We start from the raw sequence: 27434 nt of genomic DNA, 5'->3' as shown, positions 1-27434 counted from the left end.
ATTAATTAACATTACCTTTATTAATTTAAATAATGAGATTAAGTCAAAGTCACATAACTGACAATTTGCACAGACGAATTATCAGAGCGAATTTTCATATACTGTATTATCCTACTATTGTTACACAATTTATTAACATACTCTTTTTTAGGTTCTTTTGATAACGATAGCAGAAAATAGCTATGGAAACGTCAAGGTAATTTTTCAAATTAATTTCTCTACTAATTGGAATTTTCTCTTACAGCTTGAGCCAGTTGTGTCGCAGGATACCCTCTAGGTGATAGTTCTTGATTACTTTTTGATAAATAATTCGTTCTTATTGCGAAATAGGAGCACTATTTATCAATCTGTAATAAAAGACATGAGGAAATCCTGTCTTTTTTAAAGGCAAAAATTTTTGAAAAAAATTTTGAGGTGAAATACCCTAAAAGAAGTTTTGTAAAAAAATTTGCAAAATAGTTGCAATATATACACCTATCTTTGAACACTTAATTATCGATGAACAGCATGGTCTTTGTAGAGGAAAATCAACTGTGACCAATTTGTCTGTGTATTCTGAGGGCTTGTTGAATGTCATGGTGAGTCATGAGCAGATTGATGCAGTTTATACTGACTTCTCGAAGGCGTTCGACAGAGTACCTCACAAAATTTTAATATTCAAGATGAAAGCTTTGGGACTTGGCGACAATTTATGTCAATGGCTGGAAAGTAACCTTCTTAATAGAACTCAGACAATCATCTTGAATAATCAACACAAATCAAAAAAATATTCTGTTACCTCCGGTGTACCACAGGGTGGACATCCCTCCCTTTGATATTCAATTGCTATTTTAATGATACATGTGTTAATGTAAAATATTGTAAGTTTTTATTATTCGCTGATGATTTAAAGCTTTATTCAGGAATAACCTGTACTGATGATTGTCTAAATGTACAAGCGGATTTAAATGCTCTGAATAACTGATGTGAAGTTAATTTTATGCAATTGAACATGTCTGAGTGCAAGGTTATGGGGTTCTCCCGTCTAAAACAGATAAATTTATTTCCATATATGATAAAACAAGTTGAAGTGGAATCAGTGAATTGTATAAAGGATTTGGGTGTATACTTTGATGCTAAGATTTCATTTAATTACCACATTGATATTACCAAAAATAGAGCCTTAAAAATGTTGGGATATGTTAAACGCACAACTAAAGACTTCAGAAGTGTTAAATGTATAAAAGTGGTGTACATGTCTTGTGTCAGGAGTATCTTGGAGTATGCCAATATTGTATGGTCGCCTAGTTATCATGTACATATAAATAAGATAGAAAGTATTCAAAATACATTTATAAGATACTGCGCCTACAATGCATCTATACCTTTAGATGATTTGGTTTACCAAAAATTACAACATCAATTAGACATTCAAACGCTTGAACATAGAAGATTGGAAAGTGAAATGATATTTTTATTTAAATTAATTAACTACCATATAAATTGCCCTTATTTGCTCAGTAAATTGAATTTCCATGTTCCTAAGAGAACGGTCAGAAGTCAATCTATATTTTACTTGGCAACTCATAACACCAATTACAGTCACTTTATGATTATCGACAGAGTATGCGGAACCGCTAACAATTTAGATTTGCCATTTTTTTATATTTTTTTGGCAGCATTTAAGTCCGAACTAAAGCTGAAGGTACCGATGTAATTTATTTATTGATTATTTATCTGTTATTGTTGTATGTTAATTTTTATTGCATTTTAATATTTTTATACGCATTGTATAATTCGCCATGGATTTTTTCCGTTTAATAAATTTGAATTTGAATTATATATCGATTTTGTGGTTATTGGTGACCGGGATTATAATTGAAAAACAGGCCTTGCACGAATATATAAATACATAAATAAATAAAGACAAATTTCCTCATCAGCTGGATCTCTTACATCTGGTCACGTGCTACCTTTGAAAGAAATTACACTAACTTCATGGTCAGAAACTTTATTTATGATTGCGTGTCTCTAGGATATCAAAGGTCACTTTTTTCACAATTTTTTGTTTGTATTCAATGTGAAGCCACTATATGCTTTGTCCCTTATTATCGATTTTACTTTTGTTTTATATTGTGATTACTGAATCGTTTTATATTAATGACTTTGGAATGACCTTTTTTATTCGTTATGTTTTGAAATTTGCCCCTGAGCAATATTAGTTTTGTTCTTTGTCCCTTAAATTTCATTTTCCTTCTACACTCGTACTCCTTCGTTTCAAATTAAAGACTATAAAAATTTTTTTATTAGTTTTGAACTGAAGCAACTTTTTATAAACCATTTCTACAACCTTGAGGTTGGCTTGGAGCGAAACGTTAGCTGAAAAAATAGCGTTTTCATTTTCTGCCACTATCCATTGACCGATAAACCCAATAAGGAGTTACTATTGCACAATACCAAATAAAAAATTCAAATATATTGAGGTCGAAGTTATTTGGTTCTAGTTAGTTAATAATACAAATAATGTTCAAATTCTGTGTAGAAAATACGACTCCAAAATGGTAAAGTAATGAAATAATTTCACAGCATTTTCTTTAATATTAATGAAGCAGTGCTTTGGGATACGTACTTAAAGGTTTTCTCACTTTGAAATGAAAACTTTCTCACTTCTTCAGCATGGCTTCCGCAAATAGCTGTTCAGTTAGGGTTTCTTCAATCACTTCTCTTTCCGATAATTTTCTCAGAAAATAAATAACATAATATTCCAGTGTTAGCAATTGAAGAAAAGTTACTTGATCTTCATCGTCAAATGCTGCTCATTTTCGCCTAAAACCGTCCAGGTCCAAGCTGAGGAAGTTTTTAAAAAATAGTATTTAACTTAGTGCTTAGGGTTTATGTCAATTGAAGCACAAAAGTGTAAAACTTTGAAATATTCTAAAGAAATTTATAAAAAATAATTTATTTAAAGAAAACTTTTCCAAATATTCTTATACTCCGATACGAGACATCAAGAAAATGCTTTAAGTTAGAATCACCTGGTGTCTTGATAGGCTAAACCTTCAAGTTGTGTGGTGCGCTGCAGGGTTTTAAACACTCTTTACAACAATAAATAATTTAAGAGTTCTGATATGGCTGGTATGTAATTCATCAATGTCCAGACGAACGGCCATGCCGAGTAGTCAGACGACTATACATAAAGTTAATTTTTAAATGGAATTCAAGTTTAAATTATTAGAATCGCCCATGGGCTGAACAAGCTTCACATGGAATTGTATAGGCAAGCCATCGGTTTTGAAAGCAGTGATCATTAACTGTGTGCATTTGTGTGTGTTGTAATTGAAGCTCATTTGATGACGGATTTACCAGTCAGTAACCTCCAAAGCTGGTCATATTTGCAAAACAATTTATCTTATTGTTCGAAAAATAAAAACAAATAATTGTTTCTACTACTACCATGATCAATTAACACCAATTACTTCATGTCTTTGATATCGAGTAATGTCAATAAAATAAATAGCAAAAATGAATAAGCTTGAACAAATAATACTGGCATTTAATGAAAATTAAGATTTTATACAGTAAAAATGTTTAAAGTAATATATTCAATTCAAAATTTTTCCTCAAATCCTCCACAGTTTCGTAGGCAAATTATTTTCTGGCATGAGTTGAAACAAATGCAATTGTCCATGAATAAAAAAAAATTAAAAAAGAAAACAAAATGCATTGGTTTATCGCCTCTACTGAAGGAAACCTCACTGAAGACAAAAGCTATTGATTGCACAATCATTTTGATACCAGTTCCTTTTGCTTAGAAAATCGTTATAATTACACAGAAACTTTCTAACCAGCCGCCCTAACACGTGAAAAAAATGTAAGTACTTACTTGTAGACTTCTGGCGAAGAAGAGGAGACTGTAGCTCCTTCCGCAGGCGAAAACTGCCGTTGATAGGAACATAATGCATAATCCTATCATCATTGGAATGTCGTATCCGATGCGGTCGATCAGTGCTCCAGAGAACGGGTTTATCATTAATTGGACTATTGCCTGAAAATGACAAAGCATAACAATGAATTAAGTTCTAGAGAAATAGGTGAAAAATGAAAATGATAAGATGGGAAAGAACATGTGCACATGAAAACACATACTTACTTTGGAAGCGAAGAGGATGCCGGTAGCTGAGTCTTGGCCATGGTGATTGTGTTTGAAAGGAGTCCCGGGGGGCAGGGTTACGTTTCCCGGAATGGGATCTTCTTCATATGCACCGATGTATCTAAAACATTTAGCACTTGAAACTTGAAACCACGCCCGATATGGACTTGATTTGAACTCAATTATATTGCCTTTAAACAATACTCAACTGAAAATTACGGACTTTCCTAATAAAACTTTAAACGTTTAATCTTGCTGAAATACTGTGATAAGTATTTTAAATGTAAGGTCATATTAATAAAAACAAAGTAAAGTAAATTTATTCCCAGGAGAACGAGTTGTTTTATATTTTTAATTATAAGAAGAAGGAAAAACCCCTTTTTAGTTTGAATAAATATTAGAAAGCCATTCAGGAATAATTTAGCAAGTATGGAAATTCGATAAAATCAGGATAGATCAATTTTTGCATTCACCTTTGTTCGAAACTTCAGAGAAAATTAAGTCTTCTTACAATAAAAGCATATTGAAACCAACTCTCCTACTAAAATGCAACAATAATGTTGCGATACTAAATTATTAGGTATTTTAACATTTCAAAAGTTTGACGCGAAATCCGCTTTCGAAGTACACTCTGGTAACGTTCGTTTATATGGTAGTATTTTCGAATGTGCCGTTTGATTAAATTCAACAAGAGCAACGGAACAATCAAAAAACTTAATATGTAAAAATAGGTACCAAATATAATTATGGACAAATGGAATATTAAACATTATTTGCTTTTGGAACGTTCTATAAAATATGGCTTCAACTTTTGTTTCAATAACTTAATTAATGTCCTTAAAGTTATTTAGATAGATAAATTTTAATAGAGAAACTGTTCAAACCCTAAAAAAACAAAAGTACATTTCAATAAAAAACTAAATTTATGTGGGGAAAACTATAACATTCCAAGTATATGTTTAACTGTTCTTACCAAAATATTTCGTAATAGTTAATAACCGTTATATATGTTGATAAGAGATGGATATCTGAATGTTTGAATCAAATTATCTTGAGTCTATTATTCATTTATTAAAAACGAAAAATCTTTGTAATAAAATTACTTTAAATTTTAATTAAACTTTTTAACGCAATTAACTTGGCCAATATGCAAATCAGAAATAGGCTTAAAAGTTAAAGTTGAGATGAAAAATATTGATCGAAAATTAAAACAGAAGGTTTCAATTAATTATGCAAAATTGAAGTTTGTACATTTCATTGCTTAGTACAATTGTATAGAGAAATTACATAGTTTTAAGGACATACTAATTTGAAAGAATAAACTTATTTTTGTTTCAAAGTCAAATTTTTGTTTTTCAAAAGTTCTGCCCATTCTTTAGATTTATTTTTATTTAAAGAAGGTTTTGTTTCATCAGAACGTATCTGTTGAAACTGAATATCTGACAATATTCAGTTGAGCCCCCATTCTTAGATTGGAGCTCATTTTCATTCTTTCAAATTTTAATTTCACATCATAACTGCAAGATAAATGAACATTAAAAAAAAATTGTATTGTTGCGACTATGTGACATCCCAGGAATTCAGATCAATTAAACCGTGTTACAATTGCGAATTTATATTAAATTGAAATTAATTCAAATTCAATTTAGGTTGCAAAATTGAAAACAATTATGATATTAAATCATCTAATCGAATGTCGGTTCTTTTAACAAATGTAAGAGAAGGACAAGGAATCAGAATTGAATTAAAATAAGAAACAATCAAACAGAAATAACATTGCAATGGCAGATTTTCGCATGACCATCATACATCAACTTATTATATATATTATTTTTATATTATTTCGCGGTATTTATTTCGCGTTGTGGGACCGGAATTTTTGTGTGAGGAAATTTCGTTTAACCCACGTGTAGAAAGTGTAATAAATATAAATTTTACACTTTTGAAATATGGACCTCATTTCATGCGCATGTTATTTTTTGTGTGATTTATATTCTTAAATAAGAAACGTTCTTCAAATTTTCACTCACCAAATTGAAAATAATGGTACAAACGCAGAAGGGAATATCAATTCTTGTGTTGCTTTTGCTGAAAATTGCGACGGAAATTCTACTTTGTTACAGGCAATATATTTGAGTTTCAAGAAGAAACGATGATAAAATGAACATTTCTAAACTTACCTAAGATAATCGGGAATAATCGGTACTATAACCATATAAAGCATGTTGTCCAACAGTAACGCAATCGACACTATCACTAACACCAGCTTTCTTTGAGCCTTTGGCTCTTGTAGCTTCGTCCAAATAATCTCCTTGAGTTCGGAGAACTCAAGGTTTATTATTGGTATCGGAGCCATCTTGCTTCGTTTGAGAACTACTTCAAATTACTAATTCAGGAGACACTAAGTTATAGAGCACATAATTTCTCGTCACTGAAGACTGCTGTTGTAAACCTTATACATGAGTTCAATAAGACACTTGCTCTCACTACCGATATCGCGATTTTTCCAAACTCTTCACTTGCTCGGTCGTCTTTCGAGGTAGCCCTCCAGCTCTTGTCTTAAGGGGCGCTGTTGTCGTTGGGGGTTGTTGGGGTTTCAGCACAGTGCCTTGTCTTCCTTAACCTGAACAAAAAAGGTGGATTTACATGCGTTGCCATGACAAGGGGGGCATGGGGAGGCACTGTGCTGATACCCCCAGCCCCCCGTAAGTGGATTGGAACTTGGAGGACCCTAAGCGCAAAAATTCTATTTTAAATTTCATTCGTTCAAATTTTATTCATTAAAATACTTTTCAATTGCTGATTTTAGAGAACAGTGTTATTTTGTTTACTGGATACATTTTTAACTAAATGGAACAAATAGTTTAACTATTTTTCAAATTTGACGTTACTATTTGAAAACTTGTACGAAAATATAGCAAGTAAGTAACATTTTTGTAACGCAGCAAAGTATATATTTTCCAGGGAACCGGGACAGTAACTTTCATATATTCTGCTGTTATTTTGATGGCTGCTTTTCTATACTTTTGTTATTGCTGTCTATATTGATGTAACAAACAGCGCTCGTTACATCAACGATTTTATCAGTTTTGAAGCAGATTGCGTTAATTAGAATGTATTGTTTACAACTACATGTAATTACAGGGGATTCGGGATGCGATTAGCACTAATCTAGTAGCAAATATTGTACTTGCTTTCATCCGATAAGACCTGAATTGAAGCAGTAAACCGGAATTTGCAACAGTTGCAAAAGCATCACGGTAATAAAGGAAAATATTATTTTGTGAATGCTGATCATTATGCAAATAAATATTTTTCCATTTATAATTGAACTTTTGGTTAGTTTTACAATTTCCGTTTTATGATTATTTGAAAATGTTATTTTAATATTTATGCAGTAATTTTTTTTGTACTAACACTAATACCTTCAGAAAAAGAATTAAAGGAAATGTTTTATTACTCACAGATGTCGATATTTATAATAACATAAATGTTAATCATTCTTTTTATATAACTTTTCACTTATCGCCAATAAATTTTATTTTTTCGTAATCAATCGCATCAAATAATATAACAAAAACTAATTAAATAAGAAACTTTAATGCACTCAGTGAAATTAATCAATCATGTAGTATCAATTTCAAAGATATGACACACCAACTAATTATGAATGAGGCCACTCCTAGATTTACATTAATTTTGTTACCATAGAAGTTTTAGAAGCATGAATGTAAATGTGATATATTGATTTTCTCCATTTTCAAACACATTTTTCCATTAATTTTCATTCGGATCTGCGTATTTATTGTTCGTGATTAACACAACGAATTATCCGAATTACGTGTTTGTACAAATTATGTATTTTATTGTTTCAATTACATTTATAATTACTGTTAATAGAAGGAAAAAGTATAAGATACCAAGCGTTGAGATTGTCAACTTTTAGATTACTAAACGCATTTTTTTATTTACTTAAAATTAATGACAGTTAGTTAATAACTTGCAGCCATCAGAAGAATAGTAATGCAAATTACGCATATTATTTAGTTACATTTGGGTTAATTAAAGTTAGAGTAAAAAATATACTGGAACCTAGATCTGAGACCTTGTGCGTTCTTACTTCCCAGCAAAATTAATCAGGGTTTTGTAAGTTGCAAGATTTAAAATAAACTAATTCAGCAAACATTAATATTTTGTCGATAAAATAAAATAAATTTTACAAAACTATATAATTATAAATCTTTATTTTGTATTCGTTTGGCCATCTGTACTTATATATCTTTATTAGAAACTTCGATTTACTGGTAACCAAAAATGTCCTTATCTCAGTCGTTTTAATGCTGTTATTGTGATATTGTGGACGCAAGTGTGAATGATTACCGAATTTGATGGTAAGAGTAAGAAAAAATCGTTATGGTGGATTAAAAATACAAAATACGAATTATTTTCTGATTGAAAAATCATTAGTCATTTAATAATGACTTGAATAGAGTCACGAGCGCTACCGCCTTAGCTCGAGCTTCAAAACAAACGCCTCTGATCCAAAATTGTATAACTTTATATTGTCAATTTTCGGTTTAAAAAGGACGATATATAATTTTTTTCTGTGTGGAAGCGAAAATTTTGGAAAAGCTGTAATCAGCAGAGAAATATATATTTAATAAAACATTAGATTTTGTTGAACTGCCTTGTAAATCTAGCACTGATGTTTTTGAATGTTACGTCGTTTAATCATAATTAAAATTTATGTCTCTTTTTACAGGCTTCAACATGGTAAATAAGACTAAGAGCGGGGCAAAGTAAAATGGTGAGTATCTAGTTTTCAGTAGAATTTATTCGTACTACATATATATAATTATTATCCATACGAGCTTGTTCGTTACGAAACGCGTTCAACGGCGCATATAAAATTATTGCTTGCAATCAGTTTTTCCACTATGAAAACCGAAATATTTCATCGGTTTTTCTGAATGCCGAAAAATGGTTTCTACAAAATAAGTTTGTTCCTTTCGGCATTTTACCGTCACCTGTGCTCAAAAGCGCTAAAGTTTTTTACGTAAACCACCACAAACTACGAATTAGTAACCAAGTTGTAAAGCTTCAAGATAATTTAGAAATACAGAACCACATTGCCATTCTTCTTTATGAGATTATTGTACAATATAATACAACGCTGGGATTCGCATACAGCGTGAAGACTAATATGAAAATTTTTTGATTAAATAATCTTCTGTTTTATACGAAACATATTTTTTAAATTCTTTTTAGTCCCCCTTTACTTTTATATACTTTATTCTTTCTCCAATACGCGATTCTAGAAATACAGATAATAATTAATACCCACAAGTTTGGTAATATTTCGAATAACATTACAACGTATTGTAAACAATAACCGATTCAAATAAAAATATTGAAAAAAAATGTACACGGGATCATTTATAGCTTAAAAACCATTTCCAACTATTCTAATTCACTAGTTGGTTGAAAAATGTCTTAATTTGAAAATATTCGGGCGTAGAGCAAATTAGGTATTTCCGATATGACTGGAAATTAAAACAGAAGTTTAGGACTTCGTGTTTCTGCGTTTCTCCTTTAAGCTGTTTTTTTTTTAATTTTGCATTAATATCTATAAGGAAATATTTTCCGGTAGAAATAATTTTGCAAATGGAAGCAAATTTTCCAATGCAATGTTTGGCTATTCCAAAAATGTTGTCAATGAAATCTTGGAGTATTTTACAAGAATTATTTACAGTAAATTCCGAATTTGCCTTTAAATGCTCGATGTTTTCGATAAATAGACTAAAAAGCCAACAATTCCCAAGTTTTCTCCTCCTTCTTTGCCATCCTTACCTATTACTAGAAACAAATTAAAATCAATGGCGTCAATTTCCAAAAAATCCTGCACATTCCTAAAATTATATTGCATAGAAGTACATGTTGTAATCTTATCAGGAAAGTCTGCTACTTATTCATAAATTATTTTTAGCAGGTAAAAATGGTGCCATATTTGAATCGATTTCAAAATTTAACGATCAATTCTCAACTGTCTCAGTTCAAATGCGCAATATTCGTTATTCATCTGAATTAAGCAACGTATACATGTGTTGTTATATTGCTTTCTATTGTTGAGGATTCCGAGTTCTTTGAAATCCGAAGATTTTAGATTAAGCTCCAAACATTGTTTATTCACATTCTCTGTGCTTTGTCAGGTAAAAATGGATGTTCCACAAAAATCTATTGAAACGTCCTTTTTAAGACGATTTTTTTTCGGTGTCTCAATTCTTTCTGCCGTCTTAAGGGATGCCAAAAAATACTACTTTTTTATATGTGTTTTATTCTACATTTTCATTCTATATGAAGGTATTTGGAATCTTCATTACAAGATAAAAATGGTGAAACCAACAGGATCATGCGCGTGTCACACTCACCCGAATCAGGTATTGTAGATCCAATTCTGCTGGTAAAAAACCCGCGAATGTTGGTAACACTGACCCCTCGTCCGCTAAAGAAGTGGAAGGACCCTTGCGTAGGCCCCCCTGCGGACTTTTCCCCGTTCAAAGCCACGATTACGACCCCCAGGTACACTTTGATGGTGTCGGTCGGTGTTTGTGACGCGACGCGGCGTCCTCCAGGTGAGACGTTGGAATGAGCGTCCAGGTCAACAAGAAGTCAATTTTGGGGCGGCGACGCTCCGACGTAACGGCGCCGCGACGCCAGTTTTCCATTGGCGGCGAATTGGCCATGTGGGCGGGGCCCGTTGGGGATGCTTGGGGAATAGGGGAGGTTTGGGTAATTTATGAGAGCCTTCTGGGCCCAGAAATGTTATGAGAATAGAAGGCTTTTTTGCGTGCGTGTCCAGTTAATTTTAGAATATTCGATTCGGCTCGAAGGGTAACCGTGTTTTTATAAGAAGGGTTGTGGGTGAGTGCAAATCGTTCTATTGAAATCGAAAGTGTGCAGGGTGGGTCAAATTGGGCACTTTTAAATGGAAACTACCATTCCTATACCAGATGGACAAAAACTGAGGTCGGTGCATGAGCCTCGATCTTTATGACAACATTAATGACGAAAACTGTGTGTCTATATCACTAACAGTTTGAGAGGTACAGCGTCTATTACAAAGATCATCATTTTTGGAAATAATATCTAACTCTTTTCCTGTGATCTTTTTAACGTTTAAGTTTAAGAAAAATTGCCAAAGCAGTTTTCACGATGATGTAAATTTAATTTGCTGTAAGCAAATATTTTTCTGGTTGTTAATGGAAAATAGATTCCAAAAATATAGCACAACCTAGGTTTTGCTCAACTGTTCAATCGAATATAGAGGTTTAATTGTTAATTATTTCAAGTCTAGACTGCGTGTGCGCGCTTTGAACAAGTAGGCTTTGAATGACGAGGCAAATGTCAATGTCAGTAATGGCAGTTGTCAAAGTTTTTCTTAATGCTGTATAGATCCTGCTTATTTGTGAGTTTTATTAGAAATAACGAAATTATTCTGAAATGAAATATGAAAATAATGGGATATTCCAGAGAGAAGACCATCAGGAACGTTTTCGCAAGATTACAATATCATCTAAAAAATTATGGACAAATTTGAGATGAATCGACCAAAAAGATATCATCAAATAGGGGAAGAAGTAGAAGACAGTTAGAAGAAATATCATTATTAGGAACAGTTCAAAATAATACCAAAACATCAACGCGAAATTTAATTGTATGAATCGGTCTGTCAAGAACTACCGTTAGTCGAACTTTTCAAAAATATAATTTCAAACCGTTTAAAAGTAGAAAAGTTCACCATCTCAGACCTGGAGATTTTGGTGGCCAAATGAACGTTTGCCGCTGGTTCCTGGAAAAGTGCACTATTTTCCGTTGAATTGTATTTGGGCAGATGATGCATATGTAAGTAGTGGTAAGTAAGGAAACGTGGTCACAACATAATCTTCATTCAGTTGTTGAGCAGAGAAATCAAGCAACATTTGGGTTTGATGCGTAGGCAGAGGTTTTCAGACATGGAACTATCGCTCCATTGGTTTTTGGTGGTCTTCTAATATCACAAAAAAAATTGGATATTTTAAGGCAGCAAGTAGAACCTTTAGTTGATGTGCTGCTGTTTACGGAACGGGCGAACATATTTTCCATCAAGATGAGGCACGATCCCATAGCGCTGCAATAGTCAAACATTTTTGTCGGAAATTTTTGGTAATAAGTGGATCGGTTAAGATGCTATTCGCTGACCGGCAAAGTCACCGGATTTAACAGCTAGGACTATTACCTTTAGTGGAGATTGAAAAACCTCTTTTTAAAATTCCCTGCAAACTCTATACCAGAGTTACAAATACCAGTAATGCAAGAATCTGCATCTCTCCCCTTCATTGAACTCATTTACTTCTCAGGAAATGTTTAGCAAAGGTGTCTTCTATACAATGGGGAAAGCGGTAGACAGTTCGAACTTCTATTGAAAGGGTGTGTTTTGTTCTTGTTAGTTGAATATACTGTTTCAATAACGGTATATATTTTTTCTTAAACTGTATTTTATTGCTAAATTGGCGGTAGTCATTTAAACTTGAAAAAACTTTAAATCTCTATATTTAACAGAATGATTAAGTAAAACATAGAATGTTATACATGTTTGCAAAGGTACCTGCAAGCTGAAGTGCAATAGGGAAAATATATATAGTGTCCCATTAACAATAAATATTTTCTATTAATAACTAGGAAAATATTTGCATACCGCAAAAGAAACTTACATTGGCGGATACTGCGTGAAAAACTGCTTTGGCAATGTTTCCGAAGAAACTTATCAACAATATGCACGTAGCAAACTTGAGTACCTACCTATATTTAACTATTATTTTACACATTGTCTACGGAGTATTACAACACGTGGGGGGGTATTATAGGAAACAATTTCAAAAGCAATTTATGTTCGGAAGAGACAAAGCGTATTTCCCCCTTAAAATAACTAAAGCGTCGCCCATGGCGTTTTGCAAACGAAAATTCAAAGAACTCCGGGAGTTTGCCCGAAGCTATACGTCCGGTACACTCTTCGTCTTTCTTGCGGTTATTGTTGGTTTCGATTCCGCTTTTAGTTAGACAATCCCTTTGAATATTTCTGTATAAGTGTAGGATTATTTTCATGAATAATGCTGCTTGCTTTTCAGTTTAAAATGTCAATGGGATTTTAATTGCTTCAGTTTTTCAAAAAAAAAAAGACATTTGTATAGCTGTACAAACTGATTGTATACCTTGTAAATAAGAAAGACCGAAGTTGAATTCTTGTGCTCAAATTTGAATTAGGCTGTAAAATATTCTTTTGATTTTAGATGTTTTAGGTGTATATTTCCAAAATGCGATTCAGATATTTTAAACACAAATATAATTATTTGAGGCTGCGTCAGGCATATGAAAATAGCGCAATCCGCATATCTACTGTGATAATTTCTAGTATCTAGTTATGTTAGATATGGACTATCGCAAAAATTAGAAAAAGAAATTAAATTTTCGATGATCAAAAATAATTGAAATAACGTTCTAAACAATGAACAAAGAAACAATGTTTTATTCCTTCCACATTAGTTAAAATATACTTTTGCCTAGTGAAATGCCAAACCATACCTTTAATGATACTTTTATGCCGGGTATGCCGTAACTAATTGTAAAAAATTGTAATTTATTTCTCAATTAGGTCAAAATAATACGATTTAGCATAACTTGCGTTTGAAGAAAAGTCAGCGAAACAGAAATACAAGGGTTCAAAGTTATTTTTCCAAATGGTCTTTATCAAATAACTCGCCAACAACATGATTTTTTTACCAAAATTCACTAAACTCAGCTTTAAGCCAGCTCAAAGAACTTGTTGATAGTCGAGTGTCGAGTGTCTTCGACTTCTAAATGTCAATTATTGTCCTCATAACCTCGAATTTATGTTTACAAATGAACATCATTTGAGTCATTAACTTGAAACAAGTTGGTGCCTGTGTGATCTTCTTATTATCCACTCTTCTCGAGCAGCTTCTCGTATTCGGTCAATTAGCGCCTGCTCAACTTGCACCGTTGTTCAGTAATAGATTGGTTTAATGTGCCCTTGTGCTATGTGTATCTTACATACGTGGTAGGAATGCAGCCCTTCCTCGGTATTTATTTGGTGCTAAAGGTGGGAAAGTGTAAGTTATGCTGCTCTGAGTACCCCTGGAAGGTTCTGCTGCAATTGTGTCCAATATTTGTTCCTCTGTGTCTGGAACCCGAATATCTACTGTCGTCAACTATTTTCCTGGAGACAATCTCTTGTGAGTGTCTCTCACCCTTTGTTGGCGTGAGTTCTTACAGCTTCTGCTATCGTACTGTAAGATTTGCTATTTGCTAGATGCTTAATAACAAACTTGAAATTCGATTTTTAACTGTTCTGTTAAATATCTTCAAGAAATTATGGAATAAAAATTGTTCAATATTCTCTCGTACTACAAGTGAGTCCCTATTACTCATTAAAAGGAATGACGGCAATTTTGAATCACCCTGTATAAATAAAGAGTGCACAGCACCACAAATGACAGAATAAAACAGCAAAACCACTAAAGCGAATGAATTCCTTAGAAAATATACTTTATCATTTCTTGTTATTTCAAACATCTAAATCACCTATAATTAATCTGTTGTTCCACAAAGTATGACAGGAAAGGTTTTGTAACGATTAAAACAGTACTGATTCCGTACATAAGGGACAAGTAAAGATTTTTCATTTGTAAAGCAAACAGATGGTAAAATATTCATGACTTGACACGTCAGACCTGGATATCGATCCAGGGTCCGCTTGACGTGCATCGCTCATGCCTTTCATGCAGCTCTATGTTCAGGTGAAATCGCTCTTTAGCCCAAGAGCAAAGTCATGTAAAAGTAAAAATGTATCATTAAATTCTATAACTCAGAGTTTTTTGTAAGATTCTTCAAGCTCGGTTCTACGCTGAGGTTTTATTTTTTCGGTCAGTGCTAGTTCAATTCAATTAAATTCTTAATTGCTCTTAAACCGTGAATATTGCATTTTGTTAGTAAGTGCATCGATGCACGTAGTATGCGTAAACAAAATTGAAAAATGTATGCGAACACAAAACCTACAAAATTGAATTCGATCAAAAATATAGTCATAAAGCAGAATTGTCGTCAGTTTTAATCAAATAATGAAATTTGCCATTTAATAAAAGTTACGAAATACTTGACTGTGCGATAGTTATACAACTGATCTCGCTATTGTCTTCCATTAATGAAATCGGTGGGAATCATATGCACAAGAACGTTTAGCAATTATTGATGAAAATCTTGATGATGCTTTCGCAAACCACCATTGATAGAATGTAACTTTTAAAAAAATTCGCATTTTAACATTGTTACTTATCATTTGTTTGTCTCATCTTTTCTTTTCGTCAAAAAATTCGGACTTTGGATTTTTCATTTGACGGTGACCTTTCTTCTGCCAGTCCGAACTTTCTTGTGGTGCACCAAGGAGCTCAAACAATGTTCTTGAAAGTTCCTGGTTTAATTCATAATCTTTCCAGATTCCTAATTTTTTTCGCGTCAGAAGTTTTAAAACTTAGAAAAAATAACAGGCATTAATAATCGTTTTTTATATTAATGTATCCCAGTTTTATTGCCTACTGCCTTTGTTTAAAAGTTGGGATACGTATCTCCAAAAATTATATTCCTGATTACTAAAAAACTAAGCAATATTTCGAGTTTTTTCTTCACGTATTCAGTCGGCCATTCTTGAAAACAACTTTTCCTTTTGTTTTTGTTGGTTCTGTCACTCCGATTGAACTTTGAGTACAGAGAAGAAGAACTCTATGTACAGTTCTCTACTGGCTTCGCTTTTATACGAGTATCACTGGCAATGCCGAAAGTAGTTAGCTGAAAGTTATTTTTCCATAAGTAAACCATATTCAGTATTCAGATTTTTTCATTGTTTGCAGCCATCACGTATGTTGTAGCTTTAGGAACAAAAATATCAATTAAAATCAAAAACATTTTACTATGTTTCATTTGAATCGATTTGTTAATTTCGTGATTCTTCCAAGGCCTTTGTTGGTTCATTTTTTGCGAAGCATCATTAAATGTTCCATTAATCTCAGACGTATTATTGACTTTCATTATCGTCAAAATGGGTAGTGTTAGACGTAGGCTGATCGTGTTAAGCGCCTTCACAAAGAAAAGCTTCCAATTTGGAGAATAATAGGTGAACAATCTTTCACCTTGTCATTAATATCTGAATTGCTTCTTATACTAGATCTAGTGGCATATTGATGAGTTCTAGGCCAATGTTGCTTCAATCTCTAGCTGCACATTTGAAAATCACTAAACTGTGAAAGCACTTTACATTGGAAGGAGGAATCTAATAATAATTTTTTGTTGGTTGTTTAAGTGGCCAATCAGGCAGCGGCTCTGATTGAGCAATTTTCAAATATAGCTGGCTCTAATGTGTATTGTTTTTTTTGACACTGTAACTCATATACACAGCCGACATGTTGTCTCCAAACAGAAATAGCTACAGAAACATTCCATTTACTACAACAAGCGATTTGTTAGCGGGACGAAAATTCCCGAAGAGAAAACGTGAAATATCTGGCTCAAGTTGACCTCTATGGGTTTTTCTTCTGTGAAGTTTCGGTCGATCGAAGACAAAATAGAGGCGGCAACTGGTTCGCCTGTGGACCGCCCCCGCTAGCAAAGAGGCGTTCGTGCTTTATCATAGACGAAAAATCAATATCTTTCGTATATGAAATTGTATTTGTTGTAATGCAATGAGCCCATAATGGGCAAATTATTTTTCAAACTGCTTACTATTTCGTTCGGGACTTCAGTTAATGGTTATTATGATATTCTTATCTCTCCTGGGTCTCAGTCCAAGGGTGAAGTAAAAATTTTGAACATCGTTTATTTCATTACGTTTCGGCGAGACAACAGCGCTATCATCAGATTTCAAATTTACACAAACTACAAACATCAATTCACAATTAAAACATGTTGTATAAAAACTATAACTTATGAACTGTTAAAACATTGATCAGTTTTTGAAGGAAAAAAATCCTTCTTTTTGGGAGAGCATAGCACTGGAAAAACTTACCTCATGATTGGTAAAAATCAACGTTCTTTTAGATTTTTGCTTTCTTGAAACCTTAAATTTGTCTGAATTATTTTCTACATTTGCGAGAGTGCTATGTATGTATTGAGATAAGCAGAAATACTTTTAATTTTTCACCAGTGTACTGGGTGTTCCATACTTATGGCTTTATTAGGGTTTGGTAAATGTTGCTAAGGTTGTCGGTATCTGATCTAAAATTTACTGCTTTTGCATGATTTTTTATTTGTATCATTTCTTGGATTCTTCTTTTATGATAATTTGTTTGCCTAATTAATATATCTTATTAATATATCTTAAAAGAAGAATTTGATAGAAGACAGTTTATAGTTTTCTGTTAGGTATTTCTCGTAGCAGTTAGCAGTAATTGATTGAAATCGTCACACAAAAGTCAATTCGGTATATGTAGTCTTCTACAAAGGAAGTTACTTAATTCATAAAAAAATATTCAGGCGTTCAAATTCTTTACTCGCCTTTCTAAATCTAAATCTAAAATCTAAAAATCTAATTATGTTTAGTTAATGCAGTTTATAACTTTATTCATGAAGCCTCGGTTGGACCTTCCTACAACAATAAACGGATCTTAAAATGGTCAGAAAAAACTAAATTTATTTGCATTAGTTCAATCGAAGTCATTTGGCTGAAATTATTTGAAAAATTGCAAAATGATGCGGTCTTGAAATCTTCAACTGCTGAATAGTGGCTTCACATTCTTCAATTTGTAATCTAGGTTATTAAATCAGAACCGCGTTATAGGTTACCATATATTTTCCGATTTATCATGGTCTTCATCAAGAATCAAGTTGGTGAGACAGATAAACCACGCTACCATTAAAGATGCATGCACGAAAAAAATATAAATTTAATGGCGAAATAACTTATTTGCCCAACTCGCAGCTCGGTGTAGCGTTCTATTAGTCTTCTTCTTCTTGAAATCATTTTATTTATTGCAGTATATTATGGTTACTTCACTGTTATGTGTCTAGTTACATTATTCAAGCATACCGAATTTAGATTCTGTCCAGGGCAGTAATGGGTTTTGTTTGGGAAATAAATTATTGTCTTAAATGGAATTGATATTTAATTTTGCATAATTAATTTGAATGAAAGCAAATAAATCTTTCAACAGATTGACTGTAATGAAAATATATGATCGAATTATACAAGATGATCCAAACCCTACTGTCTTTAGTTTAGTCTTTTTAGTAAATTGTTCAACTTATCAATGTCGTAGGTAGTTATTTTCATGCTCATGAAGAAGAACACAGAAATATTTGTTGGATTTTATATTTTGCAATTTTTGTATCAATTAGTTTTTGTGTTAACGGAAGGTAAACCTTTTTCTATTTCCGGTTCCTATTAAAAAGGTACTGTGAGGCAATCCACAGTTTTTACCCAAAATTCTGAAGCTGAGCATGAATTATGGAAGATTCAAAAGTTGACAAGACTTTGCTGCGCCAAATAGTTTTAAGAGAATTATTTCATTTCAAAATTTTTTTTTCGTAACGGGTAGTTAAAATGATTTTCGCTCATATTTCATGCGCGTCTCAACTTTATCAATTTTAGTAAATTTACAAGCACTATTTTATGCGTTTCCTCCAAATGCATCAGGACAATTTAAAGGAATAACCTAATTTTATATTCGGCAATTATTTTCTATTTCAAATAAACAAATATAACATTATTTAGTTACCCATACGGTGTTTGTTAGTTAAATGGATATTTTGAAGCGTCTGTTTTCTTCTTTTCTATTTCAAGACCTTTTTAAATATCTGAAGTAAGTACGAAATTCGTTTAATTAGGAAACGCACAATAAAAAAGTAAAACATATAAATATGAGTATTGAAATGGTCCTCGCGTTCATTTCAGTTTAAATATTCGCGAATTAATTTACATTAAAATGGTTGGATACTGTTTTCAGGAATATCTAAAAGTTGGTTTAGATGATCAGTTTTTCCAAGCTAGTCAAAGTTACAACTTTTAACATTCAATAGTGGAACAACTAAAACATATTTTTGAAGGAATATTTAAAAACTTTAAATTGGTTTTAAATGTGAAAACGTGCCTTTAAGTAGTCCCAAAGATGGTTTTGAATTCATTTGAATGTCTTATATTTTATTAGTTTTGACGAGTAAATTAATTGTGCAATATAACATAACATTTGATCTAATAAACATAATCATTGAAATTCTAAAAGTATATTAACGTTTAGAGTAGAAAAATAATTGCTTGAAACGTTTGCTGTAAAGATGTTGTTTTCCAAAAACATTGCACGTCGATTTGAAAAATACATTTTTCCTGCGCGTTTTGTTTAGTGTAGTTATCAAAGCCTAGAAATTTTTAGGTCATTCATCAGATATTCTGTTTCATAATATTCAAATATCGTTTTCACGCTTTTGAATCAGTTCTTTATCAATATATTGCGTTGATCAACAAACGCAATATTTTCAAAAAATTGTTTTATAATTTCCTGATACTAACTTTCCAAACCAAGTAAAATCCGCAAGCTTTCACGCCCAAAATTCATAAATCTGCACTGGCATTTTGTAAAGACTGAAGAACCAACATAGGCCAATCAATTAAGTGCTCGCACTAAGATAAAACGCTTTATTGTTCCAGTAGGATATTAAATTAGCAACAATATAATAAGTTTTCTAATATGTAACATAATTTATTTTATTTTTAAAGATTGTGTGTTCTGGGATTTGCACTATCCGTTAGCAGCTTTTCTCTATCCAATCAGATATGCAACGTTCGCAGATTTAGCACTCAAGGGGGAAAAGATTTATTACTAGAAATACTTTCTTTTGGTAGAGATAGCTATTAAGAGCTGCAGGAGTTACGAGTACTTTGTCCTTCAACAAAAATCGAAGATGCAATTTTTTCATATCTAAATACATAGATTTTTCGTGAATCAGCAGGTGTTACTTTAAGAAAGCGATGTCTCCTCAAAATTGACCGTTATATTTCTGAAATTCTGAAAACCCATCAGAAAACAAAATTTAGAAAAAAAATTATATAAAACTGCTGCAGTTATAAACATCCAGGTATAAGCTTTTAATGTTTAAATTAAACTCAATCGATCGGGAGATCACCGGTAAAAAATAAAGCGTTTTAAGGGAGTATAATTAGCCATATGATTTAAATTGAGCAAAAATCAAAATAACGCTTCCGAACCCCATAATTTTGGAGCAACATGTAAAGAAAATAGTGGAATGGAAGCAAAATCAAATATGAATGTATTAAGAATATTGGCAATTTTTGTAATTGGTTAATGTTGAAAAATATCAATTGAGCAGGGTGTTTGCAAATTATTTACATTAGTTATTTACGTTAGAAAGACAATTGTTTCAACTATAAGCACTTCAGTTGTTCTTTATTTACCATATAACATACGTAATATTTCGTGTATTGAAAATTGGTAATTGCCAAAGTTTATTCGATTAGTAAAACTCTGATAATTTCACAGGACTTCTAGCATTGGCTACAATTTCACATGTTGTAGAAGTTTTTTTCGTCGATCGTCGCATATCGTAATAAATGCAAAATCTTGACACGCCTTTAAAAACTCTTTTATTGCAAGCAAGTAGGTTAAAACATATATTATAGCTATCTGGGCTTAATCTTATTTTGACTAGCTTCGCACGTCTTATGATTTATGCCATTAAGATCAAAGATAGATTGTATATATTTTGTTTTGTGAGTGATCAATTTGTCTACTGTAAATGATTGTTTTTTCTTAACTTAGTATAGTAGCTAACAAGAAAAAAAATTGATAAATATGATTCTCTGCCACATTAATGGAAAGCTATTGAAAGTTATTTTCAAAATCGTTATCAGAGTTTTTCCTACGCCATTGTTAGGCCTAAAATTTATTTCAAACAGTTTTCACATTAACGTTACTAAAGTGTTTTTGTTTTAATATTCTATAATTTCTGTTGACCCATCCTAAAAAGTAAACTGTAGGGTTCTTACAGAGGCTGACGTAATTCTCGGCATCGCCATTGAAACAATATCTTTAAAGAGTCAATTATACTGAAATGATGAAACGCCAATCAATAAATTATTACTAATAACAAGACTCTGCTTGCCGGCACTGAAGTCATCTTTAACCGTCTCTCATCTTGAACTAAGGTCAACTTTTGTAATGGCTTTACCTCGCACGAATTATACATTGAGTAACTTGGACATTTTGCGAAAAAGCTCCTTTTGATGGCATCGAATCTAACTGATCTGATAGTGATGCTGCCTTATGTTGAATGTTGAATGAACATCTTGGGAATACGAACAGAGGCTGCTTTGTGGTAATGAATTTGGTAATCGAGGTTTTCTGCAATGCGATCACGATTTAACAGTAGATTTATTTACCTACATGAATCATAATCTGTAGCAAGTAATGTGAAGACCTTACAGCTGCTTCGCTTCTTCCACCATCTACTAATTAGCTGAAGGGATATCATCTCAAAGGAAATGCCACTGAAGGAAAATATCAACTATATTAAAATACATAATTTAAAAATTTTTGTTATTTTGATAAATAACACATAATAAATAATGCGCTAAATTCTTCATTCAAATTGAATTAATAGGTAAGAATATTGACTTTTTCCTTTTCCACTAAAACGGAAATATCGATATTTCGTATGCGACCCGAACTCAATCTGTCCGGATTAACGAATTTATATTGTATGTTTTAGAACTATTATATTTCGGAAGCGTCAAGGGAAAAAATTTAGAAACCTTAAAAGCCTATTTCCTTTAGTAAAGAAAATATCAAAAACATTAAAGATTTAGAATTTTAGCTCTAAAATACGAGATATTAGCGGTTTTTAAATTAATTTGGAGAACATGTGCACAGACTATGTGCCTAAAGAGCTAAATTTATTTTACACTATTTTAGTAAACAAATATATAAAAACCTTGCAAAACTCATAAATGCTAAATAATGCGAGCAATATTGGCAAAAACACTTACATTTCAAAACATTCCGGTTGAGCATTCTTACAATAAATTACATATAAGAACACGACTTGGTATTATTTATTTCCAAATCAAAATCAATTCCTGGGCTTCAGTCAGTTATTGTCTATTTATCAATTGAAATACGTTTCGGTGTTTTCCACCATCATCAGTTTCTATGTGTAGCGTTGTTGCTACTTTAAGCCTTGGCATATATTTCTGGCATAGAAATATATTCCACACAGTCAGGAAAGTATGTACAATTATTATTTATATAAATCTTTTCATGATTTACCTCTCACTCTTGTGAGAGTAATAGCCTAATGTTCTTGCAAAATATATTTTAGTCAGAAGTCAAAATCACACTGTTCTGATCTGCAAATCTCAGTTTCAAGCAAGCTAGTCTTTGCAGTCCTCGTCTGCTCATCCAAAGAAACGTCAAATGCTTTGATGTGGCTCCAAATATGTTATTTAAAAACCGTTATCATTATGTGTTTTTATCATATGGCTGTACACGAAAGTGAATACGTCTTACTATAAACAGCCCTTGCGTAAAGCAACGCAACAATCCAGATTAGTCTAGAAGATTTTGCTCAAGTTTTACGTTGAAATGGGAAACATTTATGAGTGATTGTAAGTTAAATTTCGTTCCAATCGCGATAGATTTGAACAAAAAACGATATGAACATATTCTTCGTAAACGAAGTATGGTGTAGAGGATTGCAATGTATCTAAAGCGAAGTTCCCCTTTGTGCTCTCTATCAAAGGGACAAATCCACACCCGTGCATGATATGGAACAAGGGGTAGGTCAAGTGCTATTCAGTTCCGGAACAATTCAAGTTGTCCCGAGACCAAGAGATGAGTGGATTTACATAAATTTCATAAGTCCCTTTAAGCGTAATCCGACAAGGCTTTGAATTTCATTTTGGCGGGATTAAAACTTCGGTTAGATATCGAATTGGTTTTTGGTGCAGGGAGCTTTTATTAGCTGACGGTGTTCTTTTCGTACTTTGATTAAAACTGTAAATATGCTTGTTTTTAATGCGAGTATAGCTTTAAGCACGATATAAAATCGCTTTTACAGTTTCTCTTCTAAAATTAATTCATCCTTTTTTTATAACACTGCTCTCACATTTATTTTTCGGTAAATTTTTGCAATCATTTTTAGTCGGTTTCATTTCCATAACAACATAAGTAATTGATGTGTGATGAATGCAGTTAACTTCTTCTATCAAGGACGAAAGCACGTTTTCTCAAACAACTGAAACGGTCGAATGACTAGCTCAAGCAACAATCTAGCGTAAACTAATATTGATCCATATATCGTGAAGAACATCAAATAAACTACTGTGAAAATTTAAATGGCTTGCGACATATTCTCGAATCATGACGCATCTTAAAAAATTACGAGCCTCACAATAAGTAGAGTATATTTCTCAAGTCACGAGTGCGATGTTAGATTTAATTTAGCAACGTGAATCAGCTAGTCGAGCGTAAAGTAAATCACCCGCAAACTTGTCGCTTGTGCATTGATTTACTTGAATAAAAATAAAAACTCGTAAATAATGTATGTGGTTGCCAGTCCTAACAAAGAGCTAGGAAAGTCAAATTAGTCGATTAGTAACGTTTTCTTCGTGATGTCTTTAAAAAACGCTGAATTAGTGGCAATCATCCAACAAATCTAAAATTCATATTTGAAACTGCAAAGCAGCAAAAGTCATAATTTCCTCACGATTGGAGATCACGAGAAGGTACCCTGAAAAGGAGAAATTTATTTTCCAATTCAATAGAATTGGCACCATATCCGTTAACTGCAAGACCAGAAAATTACAATGCGAGTAACAGGATCTATTGTGGAAAAAATCGCACTCGGTTATTACCATAATTTGCTTTGTTGTTGTCTCATAGGAATTAACAGTCGACTTCATTATTTGTGAGCAATCAACAGTTAATAGCTGTGCTTAAGCTAACGCATAATAATCGGCAAATATTACACTAATTTGCAACACAGTCTGAGTTTATAAAAAAAGAAGTAGATATCCTTCGTTATTTGGAGTGTAGTGGCGACAAGAAATTTATTTTTGAAAAATCTTCTTTGGTTTAGAATTTACTGTTAACAATAATTAATGGAAGCTGCCTCATATTCGTACTTTCGAAATGCCAATAACCGCCCAAAGTAACATACAAATAGCAATAAAGCGGTCATTTGCTGATGGAACTCAATTCGTAATACATTGTTTTAGAACACTGGAAATATTTTCATTATCTATGAATGTGAAGTATACCTTTTTATAAATTACAAGTTTCTTCTCTGATATTTCTTTTAATCTGAAGATAGAGTGTGTTTATAGAGCAGCAATCCGCAATTTAGTTGTGATAATTATAGATAGATTTGGATAAGAAAATAATATTAGAGTCTATGTATCCTACGGATCGTCTTGAAACTTTAACAGCCTCAATTCACGACTGTTTTTCTATAAAAAATAGCACTTGATCAATTATTGGGATTGCAAATCATGAAGTTAACCTTCACCGTTAAATAGTCCAATCTCGCCCCAATTTAAAAAATGCGCACATTCTTCGTTAGTATTAAATAAATATCACATACAAACAATAACTAAAATCAACATCTAGGAGTAATTGAAGAATGAATAAATAAATATTTGAAATGAATTATTCATGTTGGAAGAAACAAACCAGTTAACTGAACGAATTACTTAATTAGTGTTAAACTTTATAGAAATGTTTATGTCGCATATCAGAACGAAAAACGTTTAGCCTGTATATACAGGATTTGAAAGGCTTTTGAACAATTCACTAAATTTAACTTTATAACGACAAGATACGAAAGAAGCAATGCTAATTGCCTCGCGCGGTTTCATATTTCTAGACTTGAAAAAAAATTGATGACTAACTATAACAAATTGCCAAAGACATCCCAGAGTTTTTAAACCTTAAGTATCTATCTACCCATTACTTATTTTTTTTAGTCTCTTTTTTGCTGAACCCGGATTTATAGAGATATTAATCAGCATTTATCACTAATTATAAAGTACAAGTCTGATTTTCAACAAGCAGCTTGATGAAGAACTTTTGTACTCTGATATAATCCATCATAAATAATACTTTTTCCAAAAATAGGAGGAATAAAAAAAACGTATAGTCGTTATTTAACGCTTTTTGTCAAGATGTTGAAACGTAGCCGGCGGCCATAAAACCATTAAAAATATACATCATTCAATCTTTTTCTAAAATATATGTTCACATGTGTCGGCTATTACAGAGTAAGCACTTCCCGCATGTACTATTATAATATTTATAAAATTGTGCAAATTATTTGAAGCATTTTTGTAGACGTAAGGTCAAACCCATTAAGAGTTCATTGTGGAACACGACTTGATGGACGATGATTTTCAACTAAAAGTTTTAATACACCGGTAGAAAAAATGCTTTTATTTAATCAATTTCCATTCTGTTTGAGGCTTGAGAAGACGTTATAGGATGAAATATGGAGTGCAGTTTTGTGATTTAATTTTGGCTCTCGAATTTAGTACCTCGGTAAATGAAATGCATAATTAAATTGTGGTTTGTTTAACTGCTCGAACAAAGCTTTCTAAAGCAATGACATCTTCTTAGTGGGCTGACATTAGAAATAATTGTGTTTTATATTAGAGTTACATTGGTGTAAATAGAAAAAAGACCAAACACTCCAAACGAAGTGTCTGGAAATTAAGGTTCTCCTTAAGTCAGGTACTTGTGGTTACAAGTTCGGTTGAACACATCAGAATATTCATATTGTGATCCTTAACAGTTTCTCAACGTTAATCAACTGTCTACGCATGTTTGATCTGCCTCTTTTTTAGACAAAAATTCGCATATAATTTTTTAAATTCATTTATTATGATAGAACCAAACGGTTTTTGAATTGAAATAAAAACACATTTTATTTCGTGTGTCTTATATTCAAAAATTATTTCAAAGTAACCAAAAATCGCAAACTAATATTGTCTATATCTTGTCGCCATTATCAGAGATCAACCATTATAATTCTAAAGGAAACAGATCCATCAAGTCATTGCGGCGTGCTCTCATAGTTTTGCATTTGCATGTATGGCAATAGCAGCTTCAGTATCTTCTGAAGATATATGGATTTCAGCTTCTCCTCCACTAACTTTGACAGTTTTTCCTGTGCATTCACCGTTCATGAAGCTTCCCGATATCACGTCGCAATATTCACCATCAGAAAGTGCAGTTGGAACATTGGCTTCGAAATCTCCGTTAATGGAAATGGCTATCAGCCCTTTGTCGCCTCTGCTAAAAGCTATTTGGTTGTCGCCATCAACTGTCCAGTTATTCAGTTCAGTCCCAGACACCACGCTTCTGAATTCCACCATGTTAAAGATTGGTGACCATCGATGTTGGCAAATCCAGCCGTTCGTGCACGTTCCATCTTCTGTGAAGCCTGGGCTGAGAATATCGTCTCCATCAGCTGGAGGAGCTACAATTTCCAAAAGCGGTCATTAAAAACATATTGCAAATTCTAATAAGTTTTTTACCCTGGTCACTCGATTCGAAGCTATAGGAAGACATTATTTTGGTAAGACCTTCGTAGGGATGGGCCAGCATAAAAGCAATGGCAGCCTTATAGGCTTTGTCCTCTTTGTAATTCAAATAGGCCCCATTGCTTCGTTCAGTATCGTGATTATCTACGAAGACCAATGTATTTCCACCATCCAAAAGATCCCAGCCGGTTCCCCAATTTTCCAGGTACTTCAATGGGTTACCACCTCTGAAGGCAGTCGCTAAGTCTGCTCCGTACTTGAATTCACAAACTCTTCCAAATCCGGTATAGTCGTTATTGTCAATCGGGTCACTGCCTAGTGATGGTTCGAGGCAAAGTAAAAATGTCTGTTATAGAACAGTTTGCACTGCTTACCAGTATCAATTACTTCTTGGTAGAAAAGTGGTTTGGATCCTTCGGAGAAAAACTCGGTGTTCAAATCGTTAACGCTTCCAAACATTTCGGATAAATCGGCAGGCCACATATGTTTTGCAGCGTCGACTCGGAATCCAGCCACTCCCAAACTGATTAAGTGGTTCATGTATTCGACAATTTTTCCTCTGACATAGTCCTGGCTTTGATCGAGATCTTTTAGTCCTAGAGAGCAACAGTTAAATTTTCATGATGAAATGTGAATAAAATGATTGTGAATTTTTTT

At 32.7% G+C, this 27434-nt stretch overlaps 3 protein-coding genes and 1 long non-coding RNA gene across 4 annotated transcripts in view; 1 reads left to right on the top strand and 3 right to left on the bottom strand.

Annotated features, from left to right (window-relative positions):
• Positions 1–10760, bottom strand: part of LOC109542854 (vesicular acetylcholine transporter) — a 13687-nt gene extending 2927 nt beyond the window's left edge. Inside the window, exons 1-4 of the mRNA XM_019912290.2 lie at positions 10558–10760; positions 6310–6752; positions 4130–4250; positions 3863–4024 (exon numbers count right to left, since the gene is read on the bottom strand). Of these exons, the coding sequence (XP_019767849.2) occupies positions 3863–4024; positions 4130–4250; positions 6310–6485 (459 nt within the window). The 5' untranslated portion in view covers positions 6486–6752; positions 10558–10760. The remainder of the gene's footprint in view (positions 1–3862; positions 4025–4129; positions 4251–6309; positions 6753–10557) is intronic.
• The window catches only part of LOC109542857 (pro-resilin), a 143767-nt gene that overhangs the window by 96182 nt on the left and 20151 nt on the right, over positions 1–27434 (top strand). The window contains exon 2 of the mRNA XM_019912293.2: positions 8892–8936. Within this exon, the coding sequence (XP_019767852.1) occupies positions 8934–8936 (3 nt within the window). The 5' untranslated portion in view covers positions 8892–8933. The remainder of the gene's footprint in view (positions 1–8891; positions 8937–27434) is intronic.
• On the bottom strand, positions 20840–22317 carry LOC125505092. The gene is made up of 3 exons (XR_007281911.1): positions 22230–22317; positions 21667–21731; positions 20840–21585 (listed from the first exon to the last, which is right to left on the bottom strand). It is a non-coding gene; the product is annotated as an uncharacterized LOC125505092 (long non-coding RNA).
• Positions 26157–27434, bottom strand: part of LOC109542855 (alpha-amylase) — a 4436-nt gene continuing 3158 nt past the window's right edge. Inside the window, exons 4-6 of the mRNA XM_019912291.2 lie at positions 27152–27373; positions 26772–27092; positions 26157–26713 (exon numbers count right to left, since the gene is read on the bottom strand). Coding sequence (XP_019767850.1) covers positions 26304–26713; positions 26772–27092; positions 27152–27373 — 953 coding nt within the window. The 3' untranslated portion in view covers positions 26157–26303. The remainder of the gene's footprint in view (positions 26714–26771; positions 27093–27151; positions 27374–27434) is intronic.

This window comes from Dendroctonus ponderosae, unplaced genomic scaffold, assembly GCF_020466585.1.
Source record: "Dendroctonus ponderosae isolate FM_Combo_2020 unplaced genomic scaffold, Dpon_F_20191213v2 Dpon_F_20191213_7, whole genome shotgun sequence".
NCBI classification, from domain to species: domain Eukaryota; kingdom Metazoa; phylum Arthropoda; class Insecta; order Coleoptera; family Curculionidae; genus Dendroctonus; species Dendroctonus ponderosae.
This window is presented reverse-complemented; position numbering and strand designations above follow the sequence as displayed.